We start from the raw sequence: 24,897 nt of genomic DNA, 5'->3' as shown, positions 1-24,897 counted from the left end.
GCAAGTGATTTCAGTGAGGTGCCATCATTTGCAACAATTTTAGAGGTTTCCAATTCAACTAATTGTCTCCGTGCTAACTTTAGCACTAATGTGAGATAGGCATTCTGCTGTTCAATCCTGTCAAGACAAGGAATTTCTGGATGTACATAAAAGAGATCTTTAAGTGTCTGGGGAATATTAATGTTGAAAAGTAAGAGACCTAGTGAGTTTAGTCAGCTCCAGGCGTAGGCAGTATCTGAGTCAACAGATTCAGGTTTATACCTTGGGCTTTAGTCACTTAACAATGTAATTACAGACTTTCTTGTGTGTGGCAAAACTGATTTAAGAGGGCTTCCATCTCGCTGAAGCCCTTAACAGCTTGTTTTCGTCCTCTCTTCTCAGTTCACCATTTCCTCAGTAGAGCTGATGCCAGTGTTTCTGGAGCTGCTCAGTAAACTGAGTCACTGAAACCATCTGCATTAGTTTTAGGGTGGGTTTTTTTGAAGAACTCGATCAGCCCAGTGATGTAGTTTACAGCTCAGCTCCCCAAACACTTGGAACAGGCTGGGGGAGATGACAGTGAGCTACCAGAAGAGGAGAGGAACAAGGAGGTGATGCAGGTGATGCACCTTTATCACCAAAATGCCTTTGCTTCCACAGAGAGGTCCATGAAGACAGGACCTCTCAGGCACCTCCAAATGGGATGCATAAAATGGTGTACTGAGCTAAGCAGAAGCTGACAAGCATTTCAACAAGATGCTCTCAACATTTCTCCGTGCTGAGAGGTGTAACTATCCCAAACTCTGTGGGCAGTGTCTCTGATCCCCTTTCTTTAAGAAATTGAGCAGAGCTGGCCTAAACAGGAAACAGGAGAAACTGGTGAGGGAGGCTTCTTCTTCACAGATAGTGGCTAGAGCCCAGCCTTGATTCTTTCTTCAGCCTGAGGGGATTCACCAATACATCTTGGCTGGCGTCAGGTCAGAGGCCGCAGAAGAGTCAGTCAGTGAGGCTCCTGATAAAATTGTTCTTCTGGTCATACTTCTTCCTTGAGCTTTTGTACATGCTCAGTCTTTACTGTTTCTTCATATTTCTAGTCTTTCTTTTGATTCTAAGCTCCAGGACAGAGGAGCCAGTAGACAGAATTGGAGGTTCCTTCCCCTCCAAAGTCCCAAGGTCATTGTTAGAGGTGTTTGGGGACTGGGTTCAAACAAGGATGAGCAGCTTAAACTGGAAATGTTTTGAACTGGGCAGAGTATGCAGAGTGCTCTGTGCATGTTTAATCGATCAATGTGTTGTTTACGTTTTGCATGGGCCCATGTAACATGATCAACTGGGATTTTCTTGATGGTTGAGCTAACTCAGAGAAAGACATCTGATGCACACACTTCTCTTTTTTAAGTTCTTCTCTTTCCTGAATTTGGCTCTTGGATAGTGTTAAGTCCCTTTAGTTCTTGGACATGGATTTCGACTTGATAAGAATGTCCATGCAGCTGTGTTGGGGGGGGGTGGTGATTATGAAGCTATAATTTTAATGTGTTGTCTTAAGTCACGAGTAAACGTTTGTAGCTTCGCCTATATAACAAAGTAAACTATCGTTTTAGGTGGTGGCAAGTCTGTAAAGAAGGCCAAAGTATTAATGTTTCATTTCAATGACTTTTCCCTTCTCTTGTCCTTTTTATGCATGTTTTATAATACATGGTATACATTTTTTACATCCATACTATGACACTGGGCTAGGTGGAGCTTTGCTGACCTTCGTTATGGATGTTCTTACATCCTAATAAGTACTTACATATAAATAATGATGTGAAGAGCCACATTATTTTCTGGTTATAATTCCACCAACAGAGAATTTTCCCCATAGGGTAGGCTGAAGACTTGATCACAGTGTTATGAGAGACGGATTTGTGAGTTTTAAGTCTGAATCTGCAACTGACCATCTTTGCAAAGTCATTTAATCTCTCTGTAAACTAGATGTAATAGTGTTTCATTTCATGCTTATTCTGTGATTAATAATTATTAATATTTGGAGAATGAACTGAATGTATGTGTATATTTCACGGTGTTAGACTGAAAAGATTCTTTAAATGGAAAATACGTAGATGCAGATATGTAGCAACTTCAGCTAGCAACGAATGTCCAGGAAGTTAGATGCACAGACAGTATAAAATCAATATTAAGAAACACAGTGCTAATGCTGATAGAGCATATGGTATATATCATTGTTGTAGATCATAAGCAGATAAGCTAGTATGAATTTATTCCCAGCTTTGTATTCTTCAAAAATCTCTTGGTGAATGCTGTAAATTCTATTAAAAATGTTGCATGTTTCTGTAAGTAACAGTAAATTTAAAGCAAGCATTTGTGTGTGCTGCATAGGCACCAGCAGAGCTGACAAAGAATTCCTTTAGTTAAAACAATCATACACTGAATTTGGAACTACCTTTTAAATACTTAAATTGTCAAGCAAGCATTTTGTACAGGAAGGGTTTTCAGTATATAATTCCCTAATGTAGGTCAATTAAAGCTATAACACTTTCCTGAATATGAATCTCTTGATCAAGTGTTTTTTTCCTAGTTGTACATTTTCTTTCTGTGCATTTATTTCAAATGTTAATAAAGTTTTCATCTACAAAAGGTTTAGAATTGACAGAACAAAACTCTTCCTTTTTAAATCATGACAACTACTACTGTTTCTGTCTGCAGGTAGTGGAGGACATGCTAGAGGACGAGGAAGAAGAGGATGACAGAGATGACAAGGTAATTATCTTTCCTAGCACTTGGGTATCTGGGGATGGGAGAATTTAGACATGACACTGTTTTTACAGACAGTTAAAAAAGGAGTTGAAGTGTTTTAGTCCAGAAAATTGGACAGAGCTGTTTATCATCCTAACAATGCTACAGTGTGTTGCAGGAAAGGATAGAGGACTATAAATCCTGCTTTTTTTTTTTTTTTTTTTCCCTCTCTTGGTCCAGAGCTGGGTCAAATATTTTTTCTGCCAGGAACAAAAATAATTCAGCCTGTCTGGAACTTGATAGCTCTTGTGAAGATAACTGCAGTGACAACTGTTTTTGAAGGACAAAAATTTGTCCTGTCTTGAGTATTACAAATAGGGCTGCACTTTGGGGAAAAATGGTGTAGAAATAGTAACTCCATACTGGTTAAAGATGGGATATTGACATCTATAATTTTCAAAGAATTACTTGGTAGAAGAATGGCTGAAATGTTTTGCACTCTGTATGACATTTAAATAATCACAATTCTCATAGACATCCACTTGCTTTGAAGTTGGCATTGTGGCCCAGCAAGCCGGGAAACTGTTGCAGATCATTCAGCTATTTGAGCAAACGCGGTTCAGTTTGGAGGCTGCTGGTTGAGTTGAGGATTGCAACCACAGTAAATAACAGCTCATTTCCACATCTTATTGAGCCAAGCTATGGGACTGCTTGGATTGGTTGTCCCCCAGGGAGAGGGAGAAACCAGAGAAAAGAAATTAGAATGACCTTGCACCACTGAAGCAATGGCTAGCACTGGCGGGACGACTTTCTGGTGAGACGAGTGCAGGGAAGACAGCCCTGTTGTTGCTGGTATTTTCGTACCAGGAAGGTAATATTTGTGGAAGAGAGGAAAGGGAAAAACAGATAATTTTACAAGAACTCTGAATTAAAATACAGATGATTTTGACCTTCACAGATGTTCCCCCGCTTCTGTTGTAGTAAAGCAATGAATTTTTTTTTTGAGAGGAGAAAAACAGTGTATCTTAATTTATGCCCTTGACCTTTGTTTCTAGTTGAGATGTACAGTTATATACCACTGTAAGAATTCATCTGCTGGCAGCAGCATCTGAAATGTCAGAAAATTCACCATGATTAGTTAATCCCCTGAATGATTATTTTCCTGTTAGCTAACACCTAAGATCTGAGAGATGATAAAAAAAAAGAGTATTTTCCTCATTTCACTGCCAGCTCAAACATTTTACAATTGACAGAAAGTTATTATGTGGAATTCTTCTATACATCACTTAAATCGTTAGCTATATCATTTCAGAATCATCAAACACTGTAGTAACAAAACCTTCTTTTACAAAACACATATGTGATGTTTTTTAGCACTAAATGATATGAGCATACACTTCTGGCAATAAAATATATGATTTATTGCAAAGGTCAGTCATGTAGCTGTGGAGGGCTTGTATTTTAACTCAACATGCTGGCTTTGAATCATCATTTCTCTTCTGATAAACACTGATCTGCCATCAATTTGAAGCCATTTTCTCCCATTTCTTCCTGCTTTATTATTAGAGCTGGTGCAAAAGTATCATCCCAGTAGTGCGTGTATTTCTGGATATTTTAATAACTGTGATTAGTTCACAAAGAATAGTGCTTGACTGCTTGTAGTTTAAGTCAGCCTATGTAGTTACTGCTTAGTGGGTTTTGGAAATTGCTAAACAAACTCCTTTAAAAGGGAAGATGAGGGCGGTGGTCAGCCCCCCCTACTCCCCAATTCTCTGGCGCTCAACAGATGCCAGGCAAAATGTACCCAATTAGAAATATCACTCAATATTTCTCAATGTTTCAATGTTGTGATCTAATATTCAGCTTTCTCAAATTGACACCAGAGTTCAAACATTTTTCTAGATCTAGTTAGCAAGGTTGAATAAAAGTGAGTACTGACATTACTGTGTGCATTCAGTGAGCCCTTTTATTGAATATTTAAGAGCTGTCTTTCTATACAGAAGGTGTTTAGGTTGATTTTTATAAATTCAAAGCTGTCTTCATTATTGCAAACATTTTGAGTTCTTGTTATTGAATATGCTGTTTGAATGGAAAACTACACTTTTTAAAATAAGCATGTACAGACGACCATGTATATTCAGTGCTCTTTGCAGTGGGCATTATTTTGCACAGGGCTAAACTGTGAAACATAAGTGCATAGTTAGGACTGAGTTGTTTGTCGTTAGTAGCTGGTAGGGTGTTTTTTCGTTTCTGGTGCACTAGACGTACTCTGTTAACTACTGCTGTTCCTCTTACAGCTTTCTGTCAAAATGGAAGGGTACAGTTTTGTATTATTTTAATTCATATATGTGTTTTCTTAAACCTGTGTGCAGAATGAGGTTTTGTAAGAAAACAAATGCACATTTTGTAACACCAGCTGGTAGTGGCCTCTGGCTTTTATTATTTCTCTGTTTTTTCATACAGTATAATAGAAAAGTCAGGTAAATGGGTCTTCTTATGCGATAAAAGTAAAAAGATTAATAAATGTGCCAAAGCCTCACTTTAATTGAAACTGAAGCATATGTTACAAGTATGTAAAATATGTCCCAGATGTTTGACCACGGCCAGTGTCTTTGCTTTCCCTGATTACCACAAGGCAGCTATTAGTCCTGTAACCTTTGGACTTAACGGTAAATGGGGTATTACATGGCACAGAACTGGAGCACCTGTTTTCCATTCAGTAAAGACCCCTGGCAGGCTTTACCTAAGCCTATCCATATGTTTTCACTTAGCAGATTGTTGGGCGATTATGAAAAGTGTCTTTCTTTAGAGCCAGCTTAAATATTAGTCGCTTGCTCACAGTGAAAGGGCAACTCTTTGGCTACTTGATGAGGTCCGTGTGGGCATGCACTGATGTAGGTTACAGGATGTGTGGTGGAGGGACGTTGCTCAACATCCCTAAATTGCAGAGTTACAGGAGTAATAAACTGAAGATGATGAATGCTCAAATATATGTCATTAGTTAAAGTAATGCATTTTATTAATAGTGCTGTGTAGTACTGAGAGGAGTTTGACAAGGTAGATTTACACTTGCCATATTACTTAGTCTCAATCTAACATGCTGGATTTCAGTAACTTTTTGTTCACCCTCTGCTCCACTTACGGTAGACAGGGCTGTCAATTTAAGGTCATAGGATGGGGCTTTTTTGCTGGAGAATATTAACTTTCATCTTCAGTTGCAATATGACTAATAAACTAGAATGGCAAGTATACTTTTTGTTACATGAGTTACAAAATGGTGCTTAGCAGTGGAACGCTTTTTTTCTCATTTTGTTTCTTTGTCATATTATGTATTTAGGAACTAAAAACGATGTTGTAGTTTGTTTGGCTCAGGCATTTGTCCTTAGCTTAATATTAGTTTTTCCAAGAAATACCACTGGATTCTGCATTCCATATGTTCTGTACCGCTTGCTAAACCTATGCCAACCACAGATTTACAGTTTAATCTGATTTCTCTCTCTCCGCTCTCTCTTTTTTGGCTCCCTTCCAAACACTGGCTTACACAGTATCTTAGCAAATAAGGGTCAGTTAAATTACATGAAGTCAACTTATCAACAAGCTATCAAAAGGATTTTTACACAGTTACGTTATAATAATGTAGCGGTCAATATGCATAATCTATGTATATAAGATTTTAGTTTGTCATTTAAAAAGTTGAGGTATGCTTTTCACATAGCTTTTTTCTTTGAACAAGCTCCAGATAAGATTTCAGATCATAAAGAATTTCAGCTCAGCATTTTGCAGAAAGTCCTCAGCATGCCACAGAATCAGGCCAGTGAGCAATGCTACTACTGCAGATTTAAGTGGTGGAAGATGCACAGTATGAACATTATTTTATTTTACCTTTTTATTGACAGTAACGATATTTTATTAATACAAAATACTCATTTGCAGCTTTGGCTACTCTCTCTCTAGGCTTCCATTCTTCGAAAAATTCTTTGCAGTTCTCAGTCAATGTTATTATGTTCCAAGATAACTAGAAGCTTTTATAATTAAAGATAGTTGAGTCAAATTAAAATATGTTTTAAAGCTTTTAAGCATCCCTACTGAGAGGCACTAACTTTGTTTTCAAGCCAAGACGCATTCGTAACCTGTCTCAGAAGCACGCCCTGCGTTTTTACCATGAGTAGAGGAGGAGGAAAGATAACTCCGATGTAGCCTATATTTTTATATTCTATAAAAGAGAAGATTGTAATCTATCGTAGTGGCAGTTATTTCCTATAAACTAAATGGTGGAAAAACAGTACAGAAATAGGGAGTGAGTAGAATGAAGAGAAAATTCCAGAACGAATAAATCCATAGGTTCACCTATAGCTTGATTCCACCATTAAATTCTACACAAACATAGCACCTAAATACTACACTGTAAATACAAAACTAACAACAGCTTCTAGTGAAAACTGTAGCTGCACATGAAACTGCTGTCCCCTAAAAGCTTAGCTAGACTATGTGTACTTACCAAACAAACCTACCGCAGGGCGATCCAGAGGACATAGCTACAGAAGTCAGACCTCTCGGTGCAGTTTGATTTCAGCTCAGTTTAGTTATTCATATAGAGATGGTGATAAGAGGCATGTGGTTTTTATCAAAATTGGGATGATGGTGTAGACTGCTCCAACCCATACACTGGAATATCAGCTGATGCTGTTTCTGATCATTGGATCACCCCCAAGTCACAGCCATGGAGTTACTTTCACCTGGATGTACCTTGGATCATGTGGATCCTTTGCACAGGAGCTTCCACAAAGAGCAGTCTTCATCCTGCCCTGTACTGGGGCATCGGATGGGCTTCATGATCAGAGTGTGCACCTTTGAAAACAGGTAACCTGGACAGCCTTCTGAGAGGTTTAGTTTTAGTGAGATAAGGCTTCTTCATCCTGGTGCAGTCCTGAAATACTATCAAAATTAGTGGAGTAAAATAAGTGTTAGTGAGATCAGAATCTGAGATTTATATCTGAAGTTTGGCACTCGAGGAGGTGTGTGTGTGAGATAGTCCCTGGGGGACTGTGTGTCTATAAACTGTTGAATGAATTATACTCATCCATGTACGTGGTTTTTTTCACCTGTGACTAATATAGTGTGGGTAATGTTCCTCATTTATTAAGTAATCCAAGTATAATTCAATAAATTATTAAATCAAATGAAGAATATGTCTTAATTATGTTAGCTGTTTCAGAATGTGACATAATTTTGCCCTACATTTTTCCTCTACCCTTCATATTATTTCTTAATATAACTAAGCAGATGGAAATTCTTTGAGACCAAGCAAAGGTTTGCTTTCACCTAGCTCCTCAAAAAGTAACTTTATAAAATGGGGTGTAGTAAAAAAGTCTGTATGGTCTTCTCTTTGACACAGGAGAGAGAGATGATGAGTGTTGAAAGAAACAACCAAAAGCTTTTACTGCTAGGTTCTCTTTGAAACCTTCCTATGTGTGCAGGTTGGTTTACTCCTTAGCTCCAAAGGCATCCATCTGTTATGTGGCTTCAAAAGTGGTGAGAATGGACTATTCCTCATTCTCTAACAGAATTTTTTAACATAGTTTCACACAGAATCATGAGACCTGGGCTCTGTTTAAGCTGCTGCCATGATCCGCTTGCAACTCTAAGCAGGCCATGTAGTCAGTGATAACATGAGTATTTGCCAGCCACCTGAATATTTCTTCAGGTTTATTCATAGCTCCCCATTTTAGCCTTCCAAAGAACAGCCCCAAATGCCTGTTTTAGAGAGATGCCTTTTGAACTTGTTCTACAGCGAAGTGTAGAGCGCATAATACAGAACAAGTCTTCATCTAAGTCCCACAGAAAGCAGAGATGGTAATGGGTAAGACACAACTTTGGAAGCCTAGTAGTAGAAAAGTGGTGGTTGAGAAGTGCCAGCATGAGGATGAGTGCTGCATGGACCCAGTCCCTGGTGGCAGACGTGTGGCTGACACAGTGTACGTGAACGAGAATGAAGGATCGGCAGAGATGACGCTGTGGGAGAAGACGATGCCCAGCAACGTGTCTCTTTGCAAAATGGATGGCATGTTGTGGTCTGGGTTTTCAGGTGAGGTTTGATGCTGAGGCTCGTAGCACAGCACAACTGAAAATCTGCCTTTTAAGCTAGGTGTGTGCCTTAGACTTCACTGAAATGGTTCTAAGAAAAATTGCAATCATCTCAACTACAAAAAGTTGCCAGTACAGTTGATCAGGCATTCCTGTGCTTTATGGAGAAAGATATGGGAAAATAAATTGCAAGTTTTTGCGAACAATATGCATGTATTTTGTGTGCAGTTTGAAGTATCTGTGTGTCGGTAGAAGATTTTGTATTGTTTACTTAATGTTGATATGTGGATCAGTGATGAAGTTGCTAGCCAGATCATCCAGGCAAAATATAATACTGACAAAATGAAAGAGGCACCCCTACCCCAAAGAATTTAAGTGCAAAGCTCCTCCTAGAGGAGTGTGGTATGGAATTACAAAGTTGGCATTGTGCAGCAGCATCCACAAGGACACGGCAAGGAGTGGCAGAGAGCAGAGTCTGTTGCTACTCAGGTTTCGTTTGCTGGCAGATAAAGAGGTAAATTTGGCCTAAATAAAGTTTGTGGACAAATAGTGCATATAACTAGCTTCATTCTACTTCCTTTTCATCTTGTAGATGTGAATTTTATGCATTTACTGATAACTTCTAGAAAAGCTCCAAAGGTGTGGCAGTTTACCAGGGTAGTTTGTCCTCTAAATGAATTACTGTGATCACCTGCGTCAGAAAGTTTTAAATACACTTCCATTCAGAAAAGGCAACTGGTTCCACCCATCTCAGCAAAAGTTCATGTACATACAGCTCCTAACTAGCAGATGTCTGCAGATGCCTAGAGACTTTCCAACAGGAGTTTTGTTACCAGGCATCTTCCCCTCTGCTGCCCTGGAATATACATGCCTTTTGGGGAAAAAAAAAAATGTTAGAATACTGATCAATCGGACGATGTCATCTCTGCCAAAAAAATCTTTGCCCAGTCTTCCATCCTGCACTATCTCTTCCCACTTTTTGTTACAATAGAGTTTAAAGCAGCCCTTTGCTGCTTTGTTTTTGTAGCTCCTTGGTTTTGGTGTCTATTGGCATCAGGTGTGCACCACATATGGAAGGTGCTTATTTTCCAGTACTCACAATCCAGCCTTGGAGGCAATGCTTTAATCATGGGAACTTTCCATTAAAACAGTTCTGTAGATTTTAAAGCATAAGTGCAGGGAAGACTATATTGGGTTTCAGTGTGGAAAAAGCATATATTTTTGTTGATATCTACCCTCCTGCTAGCAGAGACTTGAAAATAAACAGAGAGACAGGTGACTGCTATGTGAAGGATGAGGCTTTCCTAATTCCGGTGAAACTCTATTTCTGGACAGTTTATGCATCTTGGTGGGAGGTCTGGATGGGGGTGGGGGGAAAAGGCAGCAGTCTTCCAACCTTCAGCAGAAATTTGCTGAGCCAAGTAGCTGATTTGTGAATTCCCGCCTGTATCCTTGCAGAGCATCCTTTGAGTGGGGCACGGACCTGCCACAGCTGCTTCTGCGTGGTGTGGACTCATGAGAGGTCAAGCACTGGAACTGAGTGCTGGGGAGGGGGCAATGGATTTTCTGTGGCTTTACTGACTTTTCTGTTGAGTCACATGCCAAGGGTACAGATGCCCACCCATGAGCCTTGTGGGAGCAGCTTGGAGTCGAGGAGCCTGCAGGAGCAAGAGCTGGAACAGGCAGAAGTAGATGCAGATGTAAAGAAAAAAAAAAATGTAGAGACAACTTAGGGAGCAGGGGTGGCCAGGTGTTGGGCAGGCAGGGATGTGGGGAAGGATGCCGAGATCTATGGCAGGAGAAGACAAGGAGGCAGGCAGAGGCCATGAAGCCCCAGGTGGAGGTTGGCTGGGGGAACAGGGATGGATTGAGAGCGCATGGAGGGAAGTGCAGAGTTTACCTTAAATCTCACATACGTTAATTTTGGAGCGGTTAGCTTCTCCATCTCAGTAGTGCTTTGAATGTAGTCTTTGGTGTACAATTTAGATAGACTCGAAAATTAGAATTTATGGCATACGGAAAAGCAATAAACGGTTGTTTTAGCACTCTGGCTTAGTATTAAATGTGACTTAAGGACTGGGGTGGTATCTGTGTTATCTGCATGATCAGCAAATGCATGTTTGACTGGTTTGGGAGCAGATGAGGTAATACGATAGGTTAACATACAGCTGTAGCAGTCTGATAATGCAGTGTTTTTATTGATTGTCTAACTGAGTAACTACACTGGGTATTAGGTTTGCTTGTCACAGTGCTTAGTGCCTGGGGTAGTTGAGCAAGTTACTTTTCCACTGAGTTGACCCCAAAGTCCCAGAGTCTTTCAATCAAACTCCTCAGATTTCATACACTGGCAATTTCTTTCCTTTTCTAATGGGCTATATTAAAGAAAATGTGTCACCTTTTGCACCATGTAATACTAAATCAGATCAGAATTCATGCACAATTATGTCAGTGGAAATCTAATATTACAGACCTGCTTATCTCAAGATAGCACATGGAAAAATAAACTTGCACAACTGACAGATTTACTTGATTCTACAGATAAGTTATTTGTAAGTAATTGAGCTGAGGAATGTATACGGATTATTTTCCTACGTCTCAAAAAACATATAAGAAAAATGGCTAATAAATATTTAAGTATTGTTTCTTTCTTCTTTCTCTTTCTCCTATTTCCTTTCCCTTTTTATCTTTTCGTGGCCTGCTCAAGTGCTAAAGTAACAGTCCAGGATGGAAAAAACAGATTTTATGTTAGCAAACTGTTTTTGTTCTGAAGGCTAACAAGTTTAGAAAAACAAAATGGACACCACTCATTTATGTAATGTCACAGATATCTAATGGCATCTAGGTAACATAGAGCTCTGAGAAAAAAGCATTCTATCAAAAAAGTATTGCTTTCTGTTTTTCTTTAACAGTGTGAAAAAGTCAAAACACCGTTGCTAATCTGAAGCTTTCTTGCAATCAGAAATAGTAATTTAAGATCAGTTGCTCAGCAGATGTGCTTTTTAGTATTTTACACAAAGGAATGGTGCAATTCCTCCTACCTTCAGCATGTATGGCAGTGCATTGTTATCCCTTTAGTGTATGGTATTAGCTATAAAATCAGGTATGTTTGTTGGCCTTTAATTACTGCTTGATTAAAATTTTAAATACCAATAAGGAAAGAGTAGATAGAATCCTTTGGAATATCTTCTCTGCCACTGAGTAGGAAGCTAATTTGTGGTTGGATTTTTTTTTTTTTAATTTTGGGGGAATTTGAAATTTGTGTGTATGTTTACATGCACCAAAGCACCTTCTTGTCTATTCTGTGAAGTTCCAGGGCTGCTTACCTTCCCACTCAAAGAACAAATGCTGCCTGAATATTTTAGATCAATACATAGAATAGAGTGAAGATCAAGAAACAGTTTACTCAGCTATTTTTCTGAAGTATAATACACACCCATGCATTTTGATAGAGGAATGGTTTGCATAGTAATAGTTGTGGTTTCTGGACAGTCTATTAAAAATTAAGACTGTGTAGTCTGTTCAGGGAAAGCTTGAAGCTGCATTATCAGAAATTACATTATATAATGTTATAGGCCAAGAGCTAGTTTGTTACTGAATAATTTTTTCAAACAGCTCTTAAGTTGTGTAACTCTTTTTGCCGATCTTCCTCAGGATATATTGATTCAGAAGAAAATGTGTTCTAACATCATGACTTTTTTAGAAGTTTTATGCTGAATTTTGAAGTCTTAATGCATAAATATGAAAATGTCATTTCCTGAAAGTGCTGAAGATTTTTTTTCCCCAGTGAAATGTTGTCTGTTTATTTGATAATGGACTAAAAGTGTTCAAGTGACAGCTGTATAGTCCCTTTTGTTGGTTTGTTTTTGCAAATCAATGCCTGCAAACTAAGGAGAGGAACTGCAGTGGCTCACTGAAAGTTGTTTTCAAACAAGACTAAAGGTGCTTTTCAAAATAATCTAATCAAGAATGTAATTAATGTTTTGCTGGAGCACAACCCACCAAGCCGCCTTAAGGTGTGAAACGCTGGTCTTTTGGAGACACCCTGTTTCAGGAGACTGGAACTCGCCTCTGTGCACAGAGGCCCCTGGAGACTCCTTGTTCTTCAGACTGGATGCCTTTGAAAGGAAAACACAACGGTTGGGACCAGGGCCGTGTTTTACTCTGACACCAGTCAGACTTCAAGGACTGCTCATTCATGGGCCATAGCCCCAAAAAGCCCCAAACAAAAGCCAGCAGATTCAAGAGCAGCACTTCACACTGTTGAAGCTCCCCGCAAAAATTTGGTGAGAAACCCCTTAGCTAGTACTATGCAGCTATTTGACGCATCGTCTATTGATCTAGTCAAAGAACAGCACAACTCTTGGGAGCCTGCTGGAAGAGTAATATAGGGCAAGTTCAACATGTTTTATATCTCCAAATTACTGTTTTGATAAGGATCTCAGATGTCACCAAGATAGACATAATCTATCGAGTCTGAAGAAATACCATTTGCTTTTAAAAGCAGGTCAGCATTAAAATGCAAAGAAAAGTAGAACATTATACAAGATTGGATGAAGTATGTAGAACAGAGCCAGATTTTTTTTCCAGATGATCAAATCAGAGTAGTTACAAAAGGTAGAAAGTAATTATTGAACCCCAGAGAGTTTTTGGAATCAAATATATTGGGTTTTTAAGTCATTTTTCCTGCCAATACAGTGTTTATTTTTTATTGTCAGAACATTGGAGGAAACTTCCTTTGCTGATGTTTTTTTTTTTTCTTTTCTGTGGCTTAGGGATCAAATCATTCATTTCCCACCAATCCCCAAATCCTCAAATTTTTGCTCTGCAATTCATGTTTTGATGCCAACTGCTGAGGTCCTTAACTGGGATGCTGGAATACCTATTTTTTTCAAGGTTTGTTGGGGAAAAAGAAACAGTTTTAATATTGTACTTCCAGGTCATTCACAAGTGTTACTGGAAGTACCTCAAGCGCACAGGAATGTTGTACAGACTTTTCTTCTTTATTCTTATTTTAATACTTTTATATTATATACTTAATTATTATATGCTTAATTTTATATATATATATATTATATATATATATTATTTTATACTTAATACATTTTAATGTGTGATTTCAGATTGTTAAGATGTCAGCAGTCTATCCATGTGTCCTGAACGAGAGTGGAGAAAGAAAGGTCTTTTCTCCTTCCTTTAAACATTTCTTCTATCTATTTCCTTTGTGTTGGCTAAGCACAGTGCCAAAGCCCTGAGGGAGTGAGTCTGTGAATGGTGTCATTTGTCACAAGTATTAATAGTTCTAGGAAATTACTGTTTGATAAGGAGCAGCACAGTGGAGTAACTCTTTGAGCAAATATGGGGAGAGTGAGTCAGGGGAAAAGGTACAGGGAAGGCAGAGAGGAGAAAAGAAAGAAAAAGGCTGTATGCTTGTGTTTCACTGGGATAGGTGGGGACAATGGATGAAGAATTCGAAAGGACATTGTCTGAAGAGCTCTGTATTTTTAGAGCATTTCCAATGTATAGATAAATTTGTGTGAATTATGTCTCTAAGATGATAAGCATGCAGCAACTTTTTTGGAATTTGTGGCCAAGTTAATACAATTCAGTACACAAGGGGTTTTGGTTTTTTGCCCCACAAAATACATTGAAGTTTAGAAAACCTAAGTGATCTGTGTTCACAAATCCTTTGGGTGGAAAGGACAACCAGAAGCATCCAGTCTCTGTAGTTTCACAACAGATTGCTTGAAGATCCAAGGTTAAACCAAAATTCTATTGAAAACAGATAAAAAGAATTTGACCAAACTGGACTACAAACTCAATTAAGACTTTTTAGGGAAAGAGGTAAGGAGGGAACAAATTCATCAGCTGAAATGCATGAGGGGAATAGGAAGGGATTTCTGCTTTAGCAATGAGAAAGAAAATGCCAAGGAAACAATGTGTTCTTACTGAATGAGGAGGGAAATAAAACTAATTGTTTAAAAACTACTTGATTTTGGACATCCTTTAAAAATGTTTTCAGCAACAGAAAACAGGCAAAAATACCAGTTGAAAAGGAAACATGCTACATTTCTAAAGATTATTTTGGGGGAATACTTGGAAGTGATGCTTAGATTATTAAGGGAATTATCTAAGAATCTTACCGCTCTACTAACATTTATGATCCAAAAGTCATGGCAAAATACAAAAGTGCTGAAAGATAGAAGTGAAGTGTGTTATACTTCCATTTCTAAAACTGAAGAGGGGATCAATCCTGACAATTACTATTGTTTTAACCTATTGTTCTCTAAATGATAGAACAGACTTGAAATCAAAAGTGGCCAAACATGTGGTTTTGCTCCCATATTCAGAGAGAGAAAGTCAGAGGACTTCATGACGAACCCTTGGGACCACTGACGTCAGTGAGCACCACATCTTCTGTATGCGCTGCCCATCGTAAAATGCACTTTTGTATCTAAAAGCCTTAAACAATTGCAGATCATGAGATTTACCGCACATATTTACAATCCCAGTAACCACTGTTAGAATTATGATACAAATCTATGCTTCATTTCAAAGCCTGTGATGATTATTTTTGATCCAAATGGTCCCCAAAATCGGTATCAGGACTTGGACACCCAAGGTTTGTGTACCTCCTGTCAGCTTCCCAGGAAAGTGAAGAGGGTTGGAGGAATTAGTTTTCACAATCTGAACATGAAAAAAATTCAGAAATTATAATATTACCTTTTAAAAAGACACTAAAAAATAAAATAAAAGAGTCTGCAGTCAGTGGGACCCTACCGCATGTTCTTATTTCAATATTCCTTTTTTTTTTTTTTTTTTTGAATAAGGTCACTTACAAGGACGAGGTCTGTAATGGCTTCCAGGCAGTCAAAAAGGATATATTTCCTCAAGGATGAAATTAAACAGCAGAAATATTGTTACAATTATGCTCTAGTAATATCCTGCTTTGCTTTCTCTATCATTTACATAGAGAGGGGTTAGTCAAGGACAGGGAGCACTCCAACGCTCCTCTGCTACCTCAACACACGCAGCGTTGTTCTTTCCCTTCAGAGATATCGATACCATCCAGGCACTAAACATTTTTTCTGGGTACTATCAATATCTTTCTTCAGAGTTTTATCCTAACAAAGCATGTAAGGACAGAATGCAGACGCATAGCCACAGACCTGGCATGAGTTTATAAAGTACAATATACTACACAGGTTACCTGCTGTTAGGATTTTGAAAAGTTTTTGTGCTTAGGAAATCTTCGTTTTCTTCCTTCTCCCTCATCTTTTCATGTATGATTCTTCCTACTCTTATGCTCTAGGAGAAAATTGGAACTGTGATTAGATATGCTAAATTACCTCCACCATAAACCTCAGATAATTTCCAGCGTTTAGTTATTGCTGTTGTTTTACGGGTTTAGATGTCTATTTAAACCACTTTAATGGTGGCTGAGTTTTTTAAAACGTTTGTTAAAAATAACGTTTGTAGTAACAATAAGGAAAATTGAATGCGGTGTGGATGAGATTAAAACATACTGCTTCTTAATAATGTTTCAGGGGAATAATTTGGCTCTTTCTTTTAATAATATACATCCTTTCTAATTAAGATAGTTCTGTTTTGCTCTATATTAGACAAGGTAGGGAGGGGAGAGCTCAGTGCAACTCTGTCACTGGAATCAGCCAAGAAGATTTATGCCATATCAATGGAATATAAAAAAGTTGGAAACGAATCACCACGTGGAAGGGTGTAATAACTAATAGCCTCTTGCCATTGAGCAGATCTCAACCCTTCTGATGTTGGGACTGCATGTAACGACACAGTGCTCTGCATAATGGTGCCCTCATATTGAAGGGGTCCTTTAGGCACTCACAAAATACAACTAAGGACACAACATGGCAACAACTGAGGAGGGTAAATAGAGCCTGTCCGTGAAATATAAAAAATAATTATGATTACCAGCTGTGAAGAAGGTGGCTATCTATTTATACTACTTTTCTGAGAAGTGGTGCCCATTTTACTCTGGTTTAACTGGGCTTGCTTTGTTACCTTGCATGCTCAGAGGTAATTGATAAATTAGTATTTAATGCTTTTTTAATTTCCTCGCCCACCTTCTCTGGTGCAGCTAACTGTTTTTCTGCCCCCTGCTTCAAGGTAGACTCGTCCTCTGGGGATGCTGGGACCCACCAGGCTCCTCTCTGACAGGTCTGCCTTCCCCTTCCTAGAGCAAACAAAAAAAGTCTTAATAAGGATGGCCATTATTAATATTATTATTATTAATTATTAATACTATTAATACCATAACTTCTTAATATGGCTACTAATAAGGAGCTTGATCCATTTCGCTCCAGTGGGGAGCAATCTCAGACACAACCCTGGAAAGGCACCCAGTCAGGCTGTGCCACCTTCAGTTGCCACGGGATCTTCCTTATATTCCCTTTGCATTAGCATAACACATTGGGGGAATCTCCCAGGTGCTTGCAGGTATTGAAGAGAAATGCTTTGCACACTACACACTTCTATGCTCCCCTGTTTTTAAATAAGCCTTGTTAGTGAATTCCCTCCCTTTCTCTCCCCTGTAGCACTATATTAATATTTTCCACTGCATACATTAATATTTTCCACTGCACGGGAATCAAAAGTACTAAAGTCAATAGGATGCCATGCGGGAGCTGTGTGCTCTGGAGTGCCAGCTTCTCCAAACCTCAGAGTCCATGTGAGGTTGAAGCTCAGTACGAAGAAGAAATTCCTACAAAGTTTCCAGGCACTGACTGGTAGGAGATGATTCCTAAGCTCTTCTGTCATATAAATAAAAAGTAAGCAAACTCAAAGGAAAACACTTTTGTGTTTTTATATGTAAAGCGGAGGTTCTCGGGTGATTTTTCAATTTGAGATCGGGTTGAAGGTATTCAAATTTCCTCTCCTCCCCAAGAACGCTGGAGATCTTCTTACATGTTTGGTTCTGTACATGCTGTTCTACAACCATGTAATAAAAATGAATCTATTTTAAAGCATGGATTGGCAGACTTCAAGAGAAGGAAACAAAATAGCTATTAGGATGTAAGTATTGGTATAAGTGACTAATGTTACAACCATGGGTATGTCATGCATTCACTTAACCCCAATCTCCATAACCAGAAAAAACACAGTAAAATTAGCCATTTATTCATCTGGGATGGGAATGGTTAGGCAAAAGTAGAATTTGCAACATTTTTTCCTTCTAGAAGAAATCAGTGCTGTAGCTGGAAAACACTTACGTGACCCTGTTTGTTCAGAAAGTTTATTGGAAGTTTATTTTCACTATACGGATGAGGTGAAAAAACAGGAGACTTTTTTGGTGCTTATCTGTGCAATCCTTTCTAGCAAGCAGTGGACTGTACTTCTCAGTATTTTTTTTCTAGGCTACAATATAAGTAGTTCCATGATTCTGTCTATGGATTTCTTGTTCTCTTACTAATGCTCTGACGCGTTTTAACAAAGATGCAAGTATCTCAAATAATAAACAGGACAGGTTCCTGCTCGTGTACGTATTGTATATGCTTAATTTTCATAGTAACTTCTGCTTTCTATTCTGACTCAAACTCTTGTTTGAGTTCCACAAGAGATTTTAACTGTGTCATATTTATGTCTGAAATGATGGATAGTTGTTCTACCCACTATTTTGATAATTTCACAGGAAAATGATGGTGTATGTGCTTAATTCTGCTGTTAGTTTTATTAAGCTCTTCATATTAATGCTGTTTCGGCAGCGAGCTCCACCAGTGAGTTTTGCATTATATGGTATAAGAATTTACTTTTATCAGTTTTACCTCTGCTGCCTTTCAAGTTCATGGAACGTTTCTCTCTACCGCCTTATGAGAGTAATTAAGAGTTCCAATTTACTTTCTCTAAACCATTCATTATTTTGAATATCTTGATTATGTTCATTCATCTTCTGTGTAAATTAAAATGTCCTAGTACTTTCTGTTGCTCATTGTCTTATTTTTCCTTGCACAATTTTCATTATTTCAATAGCTCGTGTCTACATTTTTTGGATCTGCTTTTGTATTTTTATTTTTTAACTTGAATTTGATACTTCAGCTGAAATTATGTCATCAGGTTATATAATAGCACTAGGTAAAGTTAAACCACTAGTGTTAGTCATTCATTTAACCTTGTTATATTCCTCAGAAATTTGACATCACCTCCTTAAGTAATTCTGTCACCTGCAGACTTGGCATCTCAACGTTCCTTCTTTTTGATCTAGAATAACAAATATATTAAACATCAGCTCTAGTACCAAATTTTATGATCATTTACTATTAATCTTTTGAAATGTATCTGCTCTTCTACCTCCTTTCCCTCACTTAGTTATTTTAATATCCTTTTTCTTTTAGGAACAATCTAAAAGATTTCTTTTAAGCACAATGTAAATTATCATTTGCCTTCTCAGTATTAATTTGACTGGTTTTAAATTCTAAAAAGTTTCAAGAAATTTGTCATAAATAATTTTAAAAGTTCTCTGTATGGTACTGGGAACTTTTAAAAACAAGCTACCTGGGGGGCTTGGATTTAATCCCTACTCCTAATTTCTTGCATGTGTATTCATTGTGGAACAGCTTGGGGAGTTTTCCACAAGGTTTGTGACAGAGGATCTGCTTCAAATCAAGTGTTGGTAAAAAAAGTTGTGGAAAGAATCAACAAAATGAACAATAACAAATTATCAGGACTGGATGCTGTTTGCCCAGAAGCTCTGAAGGAACCTGAGGGGAAATAGTTGAACCACTAACAGTGGTGTGGGTGCTTGAAGCTTATGTAGGTCCAACATGAGTGGACAAACTTATGGGAGAAAAACCCATTGAGAGTTATTAGGAACAAGAGCTGTCCTTTTGCACTGGAAACTTCTGAACCACAGTTCTCTGAAAGCTTGAGGAATATTCTAGCAAGTCAAAGTATCTGTTTGACCTCTGCTTGTTCATTTCTGTGGGTAGCTGCTCTTGACCACTCCATCCAATGCTTCCATGTGTTTAATAGCGAATGACTGTAGTACAGTCTGGGTATTTCTAAATATCACACAAATCTGGCCCTTTACAAAAAGCTGTTTTAATTCAGGCAGTTGCTTATTGCAGTCTCTTCGCTAACTGTTGAGCCACAAAGCCTAATACCTTAAGTGTCTGTATGCTTAATCTCAAACTGTCAGGCTAGAATAGCACAGCTCTTCTAGAGGAATGGCACCTGCTCTCTTCCGTGTTTTCTTTGGAAAAAGGTTGAATATGGTATAACCTCCCAGCCAGTTGTTTCAATGATGATAAAAATTCCACAACCCTTCTCCCTGTTTACTTAACATCGCTGTGCCCTAGATATGACAATGTGTGCAGATCCAGGAGAAATAATGAAATCTATGGAAAGCAGGCACACAGGAGAAAAAAGACAGTTTACGATTGCAGCTTTATTCCCTGCTGTTGTTGGACTGCAAATCGGTACTGAGTTTGCAACCAAGGCTGAGAAGCATTTAAACTTTATTTACTAGACAATAAATAATACAAAGACTGTTTGCTGAAAGTTGAAGAAGAGAGCTGTCGTCGAATTCTTGCACTGTGCCTGGTGGTTGTTTCTTTTCTGAGTGTCACTGAAATAAGCAATGAGTTTAAAGTTTTGGAAGAAACAAGTTGGTGGTTTTTTTTTTTTTATATGGCAGCCTAATTTGTCTTCTGTGTTGAAAAGGCCTGTGGGAATAAAATAGGTTATTCTAAACAGACTGCACCTTGTTAGAGATCATGCACTATACAGCACCCTCAATTAGTCAGCAGTGGTGGAGCTGGAGAAACAGGAGGTGGCACAGTGCTCATGCATCTGTGGACAGCTGTTGCCGGCAAACCTTTGAAGCTGATGTCATCCTACATGGATCTCTGGCATTTGTGAAAATGTCAGGAAAGGATCAGGGATTTAGGAAGGGAGACATGTTCTCCAATTCCCTTTACAGTTTCCTGTTTTCTCTCCCGAAAAATAGCTCTCTGTTCAAAAGGGTCCACTTCCAACAGGAGTGCATCATGCATTGAATGCCAACTCTTTCTGCAGCTTTTCAGGCTAAATGCTGCTGGGTGCCTCCTTTGCTCATTCTAGAGTCAGTCTCATTCATTCATTTGCTTAATGCCCAATATCCACTCTGAATTGTTAAACAGCAACGATTTGTTAGTTTCCTGTCAGGCTCATTATTCCCTGCAGGTTTCCCAGACCTTGTCCTCCAGCATTTGTATATCTGTGGATCTTGGTACTTTAGTTTTTAAATTTGCAATGTGCAAGTTAGGAGATGATAAGAAAAAAAGTAAAGTGGGGAAATGCATCTCACATAGGGACTAGTTAAAGTACTTTGTTTATTTGTTTCTTTAGGAAAGCACATAAATGCACAGCTGTTTTTTGTCTTCTTTGGCTGCAGGATTTAGTATAAATAGTATCATCTGTGATCCAGTATACTTCCTATGTCATGAGTGCTTAGTGGTCAGGTTAATATTGCCTGAAGAACAACAAATTTTTGTGTTTCCTGCCATTTATTTTTTTCAGCTGTCATTCTATCATTACAGTAATCATCTGGATTTTGTATTTCGTGTTAACAACACTTTGCTTTCTGTTTTCATTCTAAGGCATCTCCATTCATTATCATTTCAACTAAGCAAGTTTCATTATTAATTTCTCAAAATTAAATTCACCTAAGGTGGCTGAAGACAAGCTGGTAGCTTTTTCTACAAGGTCTTTTATTGTAAAGTAACAGATATATATACGTACAGTACCCAGTCAAAGGTTTTGCTTTAGCTACAAATGTTTTTCTGAAAAAACAAATAGACATTTGTGTAAATATTTGCCTTTGAGCTACTCTTTTTCTTTCTGGTATTGTAGACTGCAGTGCAATACCAGAACGTGAGCACCTCTCACAAAGTTTTCAGTCAGAGTGTAATTTACTGTGGTCCAGCATAAAAATGTGCTTTTTCTCTTTCTGACACATTAGCATGCTGGAGCATATTTAAAATGAATGTAGAACAGATTATTGTAGATGTTAGACATTAAAATAACATTGTTACAAATTACCCTTCATTGTGATTTCGCATATTCATGGACCCACCCCATCTTCACTGGATGGCTCAGCTTTAGATCTTTTCCAAAATTTCAATGCTTCCTAATAAACACAGAGGGGTTTTTTTCCCCCATTTCAGTGAAATAAGCATACAGAGAAAATCGGCAGCGGAGCCTTTCAGGCTTTTCTCTGGATTTTCTCCAAAGGGACCCTAGAATTCTTGGTTCACTCATTGCTCCTCACCCACTGTACCCATGGAATATTTGCAGGGATATTTTCTCGGTGCTGCTCTTTTCTTCCTTTTTATATTGTTTTGCCTCAAATGCCAAACTACTTTTTTACTCTATGTAATTTTCCAAAAGCACAGCTTGAACGTTTATCCAGGGGAATTATGTAAAAAAGGAGTGTTTTTGAAAAGCTCTCTTTCTTTCTTCAATTTATTAATATTTGATAGATTCCTTGAATAATAGTAGCTGCACTTATATATGCATTGTCCTTGGAAGGTTAATTGGACATGGTAGGATTTCTTCTGAGATGAAGTAGTAGAGCTAGTGACATGATCATGGTGGTGTGCTTTTCGGTTTTGAATGCTCATGGTTCTTCTGACCATCATGTTTTTCACCACCATGGAATTCAATCCCAAATTGCTTCCAAGATTATTTTATTTAAACATCCAGCTCATACAAAGAATGTTGCCCAGATCTCACGTATTACTATTTTCATCTTAATTGCTACAGGTTCATTTTTGGAATGAAATATTTCAGATAACCTACACTTGCTGGCTTAGCTGAGCATGAGGCCTAATGTTTTTTCTTTTCCAGATTAAGGTTCCTTAAGAGAGGAGTTTTGTCTAATCCTTGAGCACTTGACAGCAATCAAGTATTTCAGATTTTAGGGCTTGGTCTTCAGCTGGTGTAAACCATCTGTGCTCTGTTGACCTCAGGATATGGTAGCAACATGCAGCCGCTGAGAATCTCACCTGTTGTTTTCAAGTCTCTCTGAGCTTGTCCCTAAGAAAATGGTTTCATTTGCCTTTTTTCATAGCAATTTGCCATTGAATTAAATCACTGGAATCCAAAGCAGCCAAAAAGTTTGGATTGATCGTCCCAAAAGAACACAGTTTGGGTAGCAAATACCAATGGTAAAGGCATTTCTGTAGTCCTCTGCTCAGCAGTCTGCTTGCCCAAACACAGGTAATTTAGTACTAAAACTGTGTGCACCAGTTTGGGTAAGGAAATTTCAGGGGAAGAAATCCCTTTTGGTTTCTGTGAGACAAAAACATTAGCAGTCCAACGCACAATCACATGAATTTTGAAATACAAATTGGTTTTGTATGTGTTTGTTCTAAACATATTGTTAATAACTGTGAGCATAAGAGAGAAGCGTCAGAGCAATAGCCCTGCTTAAAAAGGTGTTGGGTGTTTTAGCCTGGTAACCAAAGGCAGGAGGGAGGGAGGAAGACTCCTCTCACCAGTCTTTAGTGATATGCAATTTAGTTATCTAATCAATGGTAGCAATACAGGAGGAGGATAGACGAAGACCACATTCCTCCTCCTGAGGAGAACTCTACCAGAGAATAGTTCATATTAACTTTAAAACAGAAATCTCAGGCTGGAGTGCTGAATTGTCTTTTAGATCGGTATTTGACTCCTTTTGCTGGCTCTTGTAGTGGCAGTTCATACAGTGGTGGGGACAACCTTGAGGTTACCCTCTGTAGTCCTGCATTGGAGATGCAGGTCTTTTGGCAGCAGCAGCAGTTACAACTGCTATGTCTTAGGTTTGCCAGGTCTGGCCAATAAATTAGTGTAAAGTCATTATCTCTGTTTGTTTAGGTGAACGACTTACATAAGAATTATAAGATCATAATATCCTGTCAACACAGGACTGGGAAACTTCCAGAAACAGCAAAGTAAATCTAAATGCAGACTTTGGTGAAGAGATAGTGTCCTAGCTTGGTATGGAGGTGATCTTGAATAGTTAGTCTTTATCCTCTGCCCAAGAGCATGTTTATCATTATCATAATCTTTTCAAGGAGAATTATGTTCTAAATACGTACACTAAAACATCAAATTAACTTTTACCTCTGCTACATTCAAGCCAATGTATTTCAGAACTGCAACTGAAATTTTAAATGACTGTAACTCCAGCACAACTCCATAATCTTCCTTTCATATCAATCAGTGACAGCTGTATAGGCATTTATTGAAAGATAAATTTTCAGGTTATTTTAAACTTTCAAAACAGGGCACTATATTATTTTGATGAGGCTCTTGTTGGTAACAAGTGGACAACAAAAATGTGTGGGTATGATTTAGATAAGCATCTCAAAAATTCAGGTGTTTCACTAACAGCAATCCTTTAGCATTCCCTTTCTGGTTTCTCCGTCTGTTTCTCTCACCCCCACCTGAACGCAGAATTTTTATACTAGCTGATATGACTTGTTTTCACCCTACCACCCTTCCAGGCTTTTGCGTAGCAGGGCTGTTCTTATTTAAAATAACTCTTTCCAATAGAACTAGCAGGCTCTTCGCTTACTTTTTTAAGATTATTAGAGCTTTGAGATTTAACTTTTAAGTTTGCCATCCCTAACATTTGTATCACCGAACTTGAAGAGTTGCATTAATAAATACATTGTTAATTGCAGTTTTGCATTCAGTGTAGAGGGTAAATGCTGTTAGAACCGCTGGAATTTACAAATCCAACTATAAAATCATGGTCAAAGTTTGTTCGTTGGTAGAACCTGAGGACTGTATTCTAGCAAAATTAGCTATTGCAAACAACTGCTGGACAATACACCAGGATTTCTGTGTTAGCCTCTGTTGGATGACATCGATGTGACAGGATACAAGAGGAATATTAATGAGATCACTGTCAAGGTCCAGTATAGTTCTGTCTTGCATAAAGTAAGAAACTCTCTCTTCCCTTGTTTAAATATAGTAGAACAGGGTGAAGGGGAGAAAAAGAGGCAGCCGAGAGAAAAATTTCAGGTTTTTCAAAGTTGAACATAAAGCAAATGCACCTGGTGGGTTCTCGTCACCTCAATACTTAACCCAAAGATGCCTTAC

At 38.2% G+C, this 24,897-nt stretch overlaps 1 protein-coding gene across 1 annotated transcript in view; it reads left to right on the top strand.

Annotated features, from left to right (window-relative positions):
* Nucleotides 1–24,897, top strand: part of MCTP1 (multiple C2 and transmembrane domain containing 1) — a gene marked incomplete at its 3' end in the record, with an annotated part of 281,417 nt that overhangs the window by 241,555 nt on the left and 14,965 nt on the right. The window contains exon 17 of the mRNA XM_082337413.1: nucleotides 2,686–2,739. Within this exon, the coding sequence (XP_082193539.1) occupies nucleotides 2,686–2,739 (54 nt within the window). The remainder of the gene's footprint in view (nucleotides 1–2,685; nucleotides 2,740–24,897) is intronic.

This window comes from Platalea leucorodia (genome assembly GCF_965183815.1).
Source record: "Platalea leucorodia genome assembly, chromosome: Z".
NCBI classification, from domain to species: Eukaryota; Metazoa; Chordata; class Aves; order Pelecaniformes; family Threskiornithidae; genus Platalea; species Platalea leucorodia.
This window is presented reverse-complemented; position numbering and strand designations above follow the sequence as displayed.